Here is a 12,087-nt window from a genome sequence, read left to right on the forward strand (position 1 = left end):
ATCACCTATCTATTCCCAACTGAAAACAAATGCAAATAAATGTAAGTTTTAAAAAAATATCCAAACATTATTGTATTTTGAATTTCAAATTATTGGAGTATACTTAGTAACAACTCTAGTAGAAGGGAGAAGTTAAACGGCCAGTGCATCCAGGGAGAAGTCTTTGACTGAACTTCATATATAATAGTAGGAAGCAGAAATAATAAAATTAGCATAATTAGTTTAGTCAGGTGTAACTAATAGAAGCAAAAACATTATCAAATTTTTCAAAAAATTTTTCAAAAAGTAGGTAATAAAAGAATGAATAAGGCAAAACAGGGGGATACTAGGATGAGCCTGAATTATAGAAAAGGAAAATTGAAAGGAATACTTTTTATTGTAGCCACAACTGTCTCTCAGTAAAATACATTACTTATAAAGGCACATTTCTCTGTAGGAAAGAAAATATTATATCCTGAAGACAATCCAATAATCACTGAAAATAATGTTCAGATACACCCATGCAGCTTTATTCTCAACAGAACTTCCTTAAATAGATTTCTCCCATTAGCAAGGGGACATCCTGATTTAAGGTCTTGAGTATAGTCCCCTTATTCATCTCTGCTCTCATTGTGTATTAAGAGGAACCCTGCTTTTCAAATCAAGCCTCATGTGTATTTACTGGCTATGAGTTCTTCAGTGAGCAATGATTTAGTAGATGAGATCACAAGGGTTAACGTGCCTAGTGCAGTGCTCACTACATAAACGGCTCTCTAATGGATATATTTTTCTCTTTTCTTCCCTAACAACTCTGTAATAAAAATAATAAACCCACAGCCCAACAGAATTATACAAGACAGGAATGATTTGTTGCAAATACTTTAACATCAGTATTTCATAATTTATTATAAAGATATCTTGCATACCACCACTATAAATACTGAACATCGTTTTATGAAAATTACAATTTTATGATTTTCAAAATACCATGATAATCCACCTGTTTTTAAACTTCAACATAAAAGCTAAGAGGAGGGTTAGAATTTAATCTTAGCAGACATGAAAATTTGGTGCCTTGATTTACAAATATAGTTTAATACACCAGAATATTGACAAGAATTGCCTTATGCTTCAGATGTACTGCCAAGACATGGACAGCCAGCAAGTTTAAAACAAATATACACATTTGTGGTTTTGGGTGCTAACAAGAAATAGTCCTGTAAAGCTGGTAACCTGTGACTACCAGCACTGGTATCTACACACCTGAAAAGTCAACGACAAAAATATTAAGATAATTGGCACCATGTGGACGATATCTAGGCTTTAGGTATTTAGGGTTGACTTACTACTTTCATATACAGTCTCATCATTGCCGCCAACTTTGGAATTTCAGATCTAGAGAATATACAGTTCAAAACACTTGCTTTGTCTTCCTTCTCCTGCTAGAACTCTGAGGTTTTCCTCTTACAGTCTGGTAGAAGAGCTGATCTTGGAGTTTTTCACTCAACAGCATTGGGTCAAATCTCTTCTATACAGGATCTCATTCTTCTCATGCCCCCTCTATATGCAGAGAGCCGGTCAAAGTCTTGGAGGTGGAAACGAGTTGCCAACTGATTTACCATTTTCCTCAGGGTAAGAAAGGCTGAAACAACTTGGAAAGTAAGGAACAAAGTGAAGATGATGTGTATCGCTTTTTCCAAGGGCAGATTTGTTAGGCCCTCATTAAAGAGCAAGAAGAGAATTAATGGCAGCTGCAATAAAAGGCTCAAAAGCCAAAAGCCAGCCAACTCAGGAACCTGCAATGACACACAGTAAGAGTAATCAGATCAGTAAAGGACAGTCTTCTGTTTACACAGATCAGCACTATGAACCTGCTTTATGAGCTCTGTAATTCAAAGGGAGTATAACATGGTCCTTGTCCTCAAAGAATTTACCGTCTAGATTAAAAGTGAAAACGAATTGATGCAGCTAATGCAGCAATGCTAGAATGATATGCCTTAGTGAATTATTAAATGCACCACTTAGAGGTATGAATTAAATACTACAAGAAATAAGACAAGAGTGATTAGGGTAGGTAAAAGAAAGAATCCAAGGTACTAGAAGCAAGAAAGTAAGTAAGCAAAAATGTGGAATGAGCATGACTAGGAATCAACATATCAGCCGGGAATGGATGCCTGGGTTAGGAAATAGCAAGAAATACAGTGAGGCTCATGGGTGGGACCTAATTATGAAAGGCCTAGAAAACCAGAGAAATCTTTAGGCATTATCCCTAAGCTCTGGTAACTATAAACGCTTAGGCAGCATGATGATTCAGAAAACATGTGCCTGGCACAGGATTCCTGAATTTATAATTTTCCCCCATTTCCATAATCAGGATCTAAACATTTTCAGTTGACCAAGTATTTTCAAGACTGGAGAGAAGAGGGAAAACTGTCAATTCTTAAGAACTTACTATGTTCAGTTACTTTGTATAAATTATTTCATTTAATCCCAATAAACCTTGGAATAAATATTTTTCCCATTTTATATACAAAGAAACCAAGGCTCAAGAGGTTCAGCAAACAGACTATGGCGACAAAAATAGTAAAGTTGGAGGCAGGCCTTTGCTCATTCTACCACCTCTGTCTGCCTTTTCCTCAGTATGAAAACCATATTGCCTTAACATGTAGTCTGGAGACAAAGGGAAGAAGAGCCTACCTTTTCCTGTAGGTTCCCCATGTAGCCCAGATACAACCTGATAGCTTCAATTATGGTTATTAGGATGATAACAGTGACCACGATGAATTTGTAGTAATCAGGCAAGATTGAATACTAAAAAATAAAAGCACAAAAATAAACATGTTTGTAAAATTTCACATACAATAAAACTGACCTGAAATAGAAAACAAATATTAAGAACTTTAATTTTATTGACAACGTCACAATGCCAGGGATGGGCAGAAGAGATCTCAGTGGAAGTATTAAAGCATAGACTTACCTTCATCTGAAGCATCATAATGCTGCTTATCCACCAAAGTGGGAAAAAGTAAGTGTTAAAATAAAGTGACATTTGCAATCCCAAACTGGACACCATTTCATTATCTACAAAAGAAACAAAAAGAACAAACTCTTCATCCTGGTCACTGGCCTGTAAGTCCTTTAGTTTCTTAAAATTAATAACTACAGTATTGGTTTAACAAAACTCCAAATTTTAAGCCTATTAATAATCACTGACAGTGAAAGGAAATATTCATCATAATATTATTTAATTCATATACTGGGTTCCTGGGGGTATGTTTCATATTTTTCACTTACTTTATCATTTTTGCCATTACAGCCTGTTGACTTTTTTGCACTACCACTGATACAGATTAAATGTGGACTATCAGTTTGAATCCTTTTGAACAGATAATAATGATCATTACCTCTTTTGTGGAGTTCTATGTAAAGAGCCTATAAAATGAACACATAAAATACATAAAAACTAATCTCTCACATATAAACTAATCTTATACAAAAATTAATCCCCCTAAATTATAGCCACACCCCTCTTCAGCATACCCTAATCCCACCCATTCATTAATATCCAATTTAATGCCATTTTTCCCACAAATCCTTTCTTGATCCTATTGTCCCATCCCCACAGAAATCTCTTCCCCTCTAGGTACTTATCTCTAACCTGTGTATAACAAAGTGTTAGCAAAGAACCACAAGCGCTCACTCTAGACACGTCTGGTGTGCTGAAGAGGTATTGAGGTTTGGAGTCCAAGTAAACTCCTGACTCCTCAAATACCCTTGTAACCCTCAATGCCGGACTTGGGATAAGTTATTGAACCTTTTAAATTAATTTCTCAATCAGAAACTGTCTCAATTTCTTCATCTGTAAAATGGTAACATGAAAGTACCTCACAGGTTGAGGATTAGTGACAGTGTCAGATATTTCACCGTACCACCACCACACCTGGTACTTAGCAGGCACTCGATAACATTAGTCCCCTTTCCTTCTTTTTTACTTAATACACAGCCTCATTGTATGCACAGACTACATTCTACCCAAATTTGAGACCCTCACACAACCTAAAATCTTTATACCGGGTACATAACAAGCAGAGTGGCTGAATTAATGGAAACATACTGTCATAAAGACATCAATGTAGCCATTTGTGATACATGAGCTTCATTTATCTAAGGCTGATTGCAAGATACCTTATGCTTCTATGTAAGGGAGAAGGGTCCCAAATTAAAATTTTGATTTTTTAAATCAAGCCCTACAAATACATCCTAAATTTGACTAAACTTTAACAATTTAAAAACATATGTATTTTGAAATCAATTGACCTAAATGTTAAGAATTGATAAAGGCTCTAAAATTTCTTAAAAACAGATTTTTTCCTCCACAGCTGAGTATATCTATCATTTAATAATTTTAAAATATAAGAAATAATTGTCCCTCACAGCAAGGTTTCCTTTAGCTTTTTTCTGCTATTATGCTATACTTTTGATAATACTTATTTTTTTACTTTGCTTATTCTTGTTTCTTAGATTATCACTGATAAAAGAATGAATTCTTAAAATTTGTTGAACTTGAAGGCAACTCACTAACCTAGGATTTTTTTTTTCATAACAACAGTAAAACTCTTGGTCAGTGGATACTGTAATGGTGTGCATTTGTAAATACAGTGCAAATAATCAAACTTCTGATTCACAAGAAAGAAAATGTGGGAAAAAAATGATAAATTAATTAAGCTGAAAATTTTAATATGTTTGGAGCAGAAACTAGTCAAATTTTGCAAAGAAGTTTTTGTTAGAAATTGTGTACATGAGCATCTTAAGAGTTATGCTGTCTGTATTTCAGCATTTCAAACTTATAATCATGCAATTGAAAATCAAGTTAATATGTAAATGAACCTTGAAAGCACAAGACATGAATTTACTAAATTTTGCAAAAGTACAAGCTGAGTTCTGTAAACGGAATTTAAATTAAAACATTATATAAATCAGGGGTAGGCAAACTACCAGCCAGCTGCCTGTTTTTGTATAGCAAGTGAGCTAAAAATGGTTTTTCACATTTTTAAATGGTTGGGGGAAAAAAATCAAAGAATAGTATTTGGTGACACTGAAAATCATATGAAATTCAAATTTTAGTGTCCATAAATAAAGTTTTATTGGAACACTGCCACATCTATGCATTTACCATTATCTATGGATGCTACAGAGACCTAAGGTCTGCAAAGTTTAAAATACTTGCTATCTGGCCCTTTACAGAAGATGTCTGTTGACCCCTGATACCGTGCATCATCAAATTTTAGTGCCTGTTAAGCCTTAGCTCTAGAATTAGAAACTTAACCTCATTTTTCACATCATGTTTTTCTTTGTACATCCTAAATCTTGAAGAGGCCTAAATTAGGGTGAAAACAATGCAATTATGGGACTTTACTTTCCTCTGCTCTCTTTTAAAAATCCTAAACTAAGCAAGAGGGGAAAATTTCTATTCCCTAGCAGAGTTCAGTGATTAAAAACCACATGGATCTGGTTGACAGTATGCTATTATCATGATTTAAGAAAGGAAAAACGGTTTTAGAGGAAACTGAGTGATCACTTGCCCTCAAGTTGAATGCAGCATCGTGGTATTTTGTTACCAGATTTAGGGTAAGAGTTATACATGGGGCATAGGGGTTGGAGGTTGGAGACTGCAGGGAAGGGGCGAGATTGTTGAAATCGATGCTAATGTGGCAGCTGCCATGCCCAAGTGGATAGCGGTTTTAAAATGACTCATTTAAAAAAGCAGTTCTTTCCATCTCTTCCATCAGAAAACGGACTTGCGGTGGAATGTACTTGTTTTGCTAATAAAAGAAAAAAAGGATAAGATATTTTAACTGGGGTGGGGAGTGGGAAGGGGAGACAGGCTGTTTTCACTCCATCCCTGCCCGAAAAGTCAGGGCGGAAGTCGCAGAGGGAAAAACCGTCGGCCTTCGCAGAGGATGCGAAACCGGACATGTGCTGCGAAGGCGGATTTTATATTTTTAGTTTTTGAAGAAGGCTGGCGCCACCTCAGCTGCTCGGCTTACAGTTCGCCCGACAGGCCGCAGCACCGTCAGCTTAGGACCTGTCTGGGATAGAGGCCTGGAGTTATCCAGTCCCAGCCCCCGCCCCAGCCCAAGGCTCTGCCTCTCCTCCAGGGCGCTTCCCGCACTGCGGAGAACCAGCTGAAGGCGAGACCGCCATTTTAGGGCCGGGCAAAATCTGGCCGCTCCAAAACCGGCGCCAAGACCTCCGCAGGCCATACCCGCTGTGCTGGGCCTCGCCCACTCACCCGGACCCTCGCTGTACTCTGGCCCCGTCCGGCTGGAGTCACTGAACACGGTCCGGCTGAAGTTTCCCAGCCGCTGGCGGACCGGATCCGGCAGCTCCATGCCCGGGCCTCGGTACAGCTTACAGCTAGGTCTGCAGACGCAGCCTCCTTCTGCGGTTTCCACGGCAACTGGCGGTGCGAGATGCTGGGGCCCAGGCGCACGCGCGGCCGCACTGCAGGGCAGAGGCGGGGGGCGCGAGCGCCAGGAAAGGAGAGGTGCGGTGAGAGTCGCGTCCTGCCTAGCGCTTCAGCCGGGTGCGGGACGGCAGATTCCATAGTCCTGTTGTGAGCCCCAGCATCTTAAAAACAAATAGAAGTAATAATGAATGACCTGAGGTTGGAGTGTGATACAAGGAGCCCTCACACCTTGCCGGTGGGATGCAGGCTTTCTGGAAGGAAATACGGAACGAATGTAGAGCTTAAAGAATGTTCACGACCTGGTGGTTCCTTTCCCAGGAATATATATTGTTAAATTTTTATTATTATTAACATATACTGTGTAGGTATGTAAATAAGATATTTTTAGTAATATATAATATATATTTCTGGAACTGTGTGTGTGTGTATATACACATTTGATGGGATATAGTGCTGCATCTTAAAAAAATGCTTGCAATGAATATTTGATTAAATGGTTTAGCTTTAAGTAAAAATTAAAAAATAAGAAAAACTAAGTAGAAATGAACCTAATTTTGCAAAATGTGTGTGTATGTGTGTGAATATGTGAGGAGCAGAGGTGGAGGAAGTGACACAAGTGCTGTGGCTTAAAAAAAAAAGACTAGAAGGAAATAATCCAAAATGTTAATATTTATTTCTGGATTATGGGTGATTAAAATTCTTCAAAAATTTCTGTATCTTTTTTTCAAATAAGCTTTTTCTCAAATAAGATATATTACTTTTTTTTTTTTTTAAAGATTTTATTTATTTATTTGACAGACAGAGATCACAAGTAGGCAGAGAGAGAGGAGGAAACAGGCTCCCAGCCGAGCAGAGAGACCGATGTGGGGCTCGATCCCAGGAACCTGGAATCATGACCTGAGCGGAAGGCAGAGGCTTTAACCCACTGAGCCATCCAGGCGCCCCAAGATATATTACTTTTTTAAAAAGTATTTAAGTGGGGTGCCTGGGTGGCTCAAGCCCGGGATTCTTGATCTCTGCTCAGGTCATGATCTCAGGGTCATTGGATGGAGCCTAGAGTAGGGCTTTGCGCTGAGCTGAGCGTGGAGTCCACTTGTCCCTCTCTCACTGCTCCCCTTCCCCTGCTCGCTCTCTCAGATAAATTAAAAAAAAATTTTTTTTTTGAAAAAGGTATGTAAGTATAGAATAGTTAGAGAAAAGGACACAAACTGGATATGCATGTGTAACCAGCACCCTGATCGAGAAACAGAAACATTAGCACATCCGGGCAGCTTCCCCTTCCTATTCCCTTAAGGTAGTGACTGTAACAGATCTTTTCTGACCTTTTTTTTTTTTTTAAGATTTTATTTATTTATTTGACAGAAAGAGACACAGCAAGAGAGGGAACGAAGCAAGGCGAGTGGGAGAGGGGGAAACAGGCTTCCCCCTGAGCGGGGAGCCCTATCCCAGGACCCTGGGATCATGACCCCATTTTAAGACAGATGCTTAAGGACTGAGCCACTCAGGTGCCCCCCTTTCCTGACATTTAATAGCATAGAATAGTTTTGCCTATTTGTATGCTTTTTACAAAAGTAATCATATAGTAAATGCTTTTTAAAAGAAAAATCTGCCTCTTTGTCCTCAAAATAATTTTTAAAAAATTCTTTCCTATTGTTGAGTGTAGGTTCTTTTTCCTTGCTGTTTTTGACATACCACAGTGTTTATCCATTCAACTGTGGAAGAGTATCTGTGTATTTTCTAGTTTGAAGGTGTTATGTGTGAATAATGCTGCTTTTGGTGACAATATTCCTCTGAGTGAACATATGCATGCATTTGTGTTGAGCTTATTCCTAGGAGTAGAATTGTTGGCTTACGTATGACTCAGCTGTAACAGATACTGCCAGTGGTTTTTGGTTGTACCAATTTCTACTGCCTCCAGCAATGTCTGAGCATTCCTGTTGCTCCAAATCCATCACCATCACTTATTATCTTCCATTCTTTTTGCTTAGCCATTCTGATTGGTATGTGGTGAGCAGTATTACTTTTATAATCAAAAGGAAAACTACACATATTTATGTAAATGTCAAGGTATATTTATGAAGGTATGGGAGGAGATAGTTACATAGCTAGAATTTCAGTATATGTGCTGCCGAAGCGAGCACCATAGCTAGAATTTCAAAATAATTCAACAAATGTTTAATGCATTCCTACTATTTTGGGGACATTGTACAAGGCTAATTAGGCATATGGTCCCTCCTCATCAAGTAGCTCAGCACGATGAGAGATGTAGAAGCAAATAATTATGTATACATTAGTAAAGGAACAGAGACGAGGAAGGAATTAATGCTGGTTGGGAATGTCAGGGAAAATGGTGGCTAACTTCTGCTTTTCTTCAGCATGGAACCTAAGCCTTTAGGTCTCCAAAAGGCTCTAGGACTTCCCTGAAGCTGGCTTAAGTGGCTTCTTGGTGTTTCTCAAAGGATTTTCTGTGTTACTTTGGTCACAGTGCTAGTCATGCTGTATTAGAATTGTCTGTGTCTGTTTTGCTTGCTAGTTCACAAGCTCTTTGAGGTCGGGGATGACCTTTCACCTTTATATCCTGAACACTAGCACAGTGCCTACCTAGAGTGGGAGCTGGGTGACTACTGAATGAATAAAGGGAATAAAAGATCTGGAGAACCATATCTTCCCATGTCTAGTTCAAGGATTTAGTCAGTCCTTACATAGGGTTCATTCTATAGAATAGAGAATTAATATATTAAAATACAGTGAGTTATAGCATTCCCTCAAAATTTAAACTTAGCAATAAAGAATCAATTTTCACTTATTAAAATAGCCTAGATTTTTATAAAGGGCACAGTAAAGTAGGAAGCCTTATGTTCTGCTGATTGAATTATAATTTGAACTGTCTCATTGAGGGAAGCTTTTGACAATATGTATACATTGTCTTAAAAATATTTCTGCCTTTAACACAATAATCCCAATTTTAAGGCTCTGTTTTGGGGATATAATCATAAACACTATAAATAAAGTTTTATATACCAAGATATTACTTCCAACATTATCAATATTAGTTAAACAAAAAAAGAAGGTGAGAGAGCATCTGAAGTGCCCAACCACAGGCCTAGTTAAGCAGAATATAATATTCATGGTGAGGTTTTGGGCTATCATGGAAAAAAATACCCTTGGAAGCAGAGAGAGCAGGGATCAAATCACCTAAAATTCTCACTTTACCCCCTGAGAGCTGTGCAATTGATTTCAGATTTTTATTTTATAAAGTGAGAATAATGGTAACTTACTGTTATGGTTGATGTGAAGATCATATCAATAGAAAAGGCTTTCTATTAGTGATAGCTATCATTGACACATCTATTAAAATGATATTAATGAAGAGGAAACTCCTACAGTGGAGTGAAATCATGTCAGCATTTGATTTTCTGAATTTGATTGTGCCTGTGAGGCAATATCTCCACTGCTTTCCTAGTAAAGACTGGATGTGATGAACCACAAAACAGTACATGAGTGTTAACCAAATTTATCAAAAGCCCGAGTGAATTATCTTAAAGATTTTTCCTAGCATTAAAAAAAGATGTGGAGGGGTGCCTGGGCGGCTCAGTGGGTTGAAGCCTCTGCCTTCGGCTCAGGTCATGATCCCAGAGTCCTGGGATCAAGACATGCATCGGGCTCTCTGCCCAGCGGGGAGCCTGCTTCCTCCTCTCTCTACCTGCCTCTCTGCCTACTTGTGATCTCTCTGTCAAATAAATAAATAAAATCTGGGGGAAAAAAAAAAGATGTGGAGCACCTTGTTCAGATTACAATTGTTTCACCAAAATCCTGGAGGAAAAATTGATAGAATTACAGATATTTTCCCTTTAAATTTTATTTATTATTTAAATTTCCCATAATCATGCATTTCATAGTTTGAAATAAATCTTATCAAAATAAACTGAAAGGGGGGTGCCTGGGTGGCTCAGTGGGTTAAAGCCTCTGCCTTCGGCTCCGGTCTGGTCTCAGGGTCCTGGGATGGAGCCCAGCATCGGGGCTCTCTGCTCAGCAGGGAGCCTGCTTCCTCCCTCTCTCTCTCTGCTGCCTCTCTGCCTACTTGTGATCTCTGTCAAATGAATAAATAAAATCTTTTAAAAAATAAAAATGAAACAACTGAAAGGAAGAGACAATGATGGCACAAAAATATATTAGAGGAGAGTTTTAAGAGGAAAAAGTTGTGTTTTAAAAAGAATCCTGTCGTTATTGATGTTGCAAATGGTCCGAAGGATTGGAAAAAACCTTTCAAATATAATTTGTTACTTGATCCTCACAATATTTATAGGCAATCACATTAGTGAAATGCTGAAGAACAAAGAAGGGAATTCAATTTCATGGAATCAAGAGACTAATATAATTTGAGTTTCCCATATCCTAGATCTATTACTCACGATCTAAAGAGAATTATGGAGTCTTAATTCTTAAAATCATGGGACTCATTCCCAGAAAGATTAATAAATAACCCTATACAGTTAAACTGTTTACTTTTTATATGAATGTTGATGGTCAGAATAATAACTTCTTCTTCAATAGTTGCTTAATGTTTTTCACTGGGGTTTAATTACATGTATGGTTTACTTTCCTAAATATTTATCTTCACAAAAATTTTGAGTCTAGTGGAATAGTTTCTTTCTCTTTGACAAGAAGCACAGTTGTCTGGTAATAATGTATTATCTCACATGACAGGAAACTGATTTAGGGAGTTATTTAAATCATTCTTTGGCATAATAAAGATATAAATTCTTACTTTTGTTGCTAATAAAGACTTCAGGAACAGTATTGTACAGTGAATATGTTATTCAGTTTATTGCCTTAACATGATCTGTGAGACATTTCTAAGAATTTGTATAAACCTAAAAAATATATATTTGGGTATAACATCTTCTGATATGATTCTGTGTTAGGATCCACATTAAAAAAAAATCTTACTGTAAATTACCTGAAATGTAATCTTATAATTATTGAAGTTGTTAATGGATAATTAAAAGCTTTTTGAATCTCAAGTACAGTATATTCTATTCATAATATTTTTCAAAATTTTTAAGAAAGAATCAGGTTATGTATGAATCACACAGAAAGTCAAATCTCATGAAAGGAATTTTTCTTACCATATTAAGTGGTATTTGAAGGCTGACTTTAATATTTTGCCTCCGAAGGCATCCACATTGAACATATTTATTAGAAAATTATTTCCCTTTTAAGATGCTGTGTATATTACAGTTTTTTGGTTCTGTGGCATTTGTTCATGTTAGACAAACGGCAAACAGCTGTTCCCATGCATCAAACTATGTGGGACATGGGAATGACAGACCTGGGAAGGTGAGCAAAGCAAATCCTGCTTCAGGAAACCTTAGCTCTGTCAAGTGAATTATGATACTGATTAGAAGCAAGTGGCCATTTTCTTGAATAAGTAATGAATTCTGTTTTTAGTAATGATAGTATTACTATACTAATAATATCTTATATTACATTGTGTAAAAAGTCCCATCATGTTTTTCTTTCTAGAAGAAAATCTTAACCTTTTGTTGACTATAATAAAATATTTCTCTCTGCACTAAATATTGATACATTGTAACCTCTTGCTTATTATAAATTGTGGTTCTGTGCTTTTTTTTTTT

The 12,087-nt window shown here is 37.2% G+C and overlaps 1 protein-coding gene across 1 annotated transcript; it reads right to left on the reverse strand.

Moving 5' to 3' along the window:
• Positions 1-269: 269 nt before the first annotated feature.
• LOC111148040 (transmembrane protein 17) lies at positions 270-6,458 on the reverse strand. The gene is made up of 4 exons (XM_022504406.1): positions 6,272-6,458; positions 2,957-3,060; positions 2,677-2,790; positions 270-1,775 (listed from the first exon to the last, which is right to left on the reverse strand). The coding sequence occupies exons 1-4, from the start codon at positions 6,369-6,371 to the stop codon at positions 1,497-1,499; spliced, it is 597 nt and encodes a 198-aa protein (XP_022360114.1). The 5' UTR covers positions 6,372-6,458; the 3' UTR covers positions 270-1,496.
• Between the last annotated feature and the right edge of the window lie 5,629 nt (positions 6,459-12,087).

The sequence above is a fragment of the Enhydra lutris genome, unplaced genomic scaffold (genome assembly GCF_002288905.1).
Source record: "Enhydra lutris kenyoni isolate GAN:26980312 unplaced genomic scaffold, ASM228890v2 scaffoldscaffold18, whole genome shotgun sequence".
NCBI classification, from domain to species: Eukaryota; Metazoa; Chordata; class Mammalia; order Carnivora; family Mustelidae; genus Enhydra; species Enhydra lutris.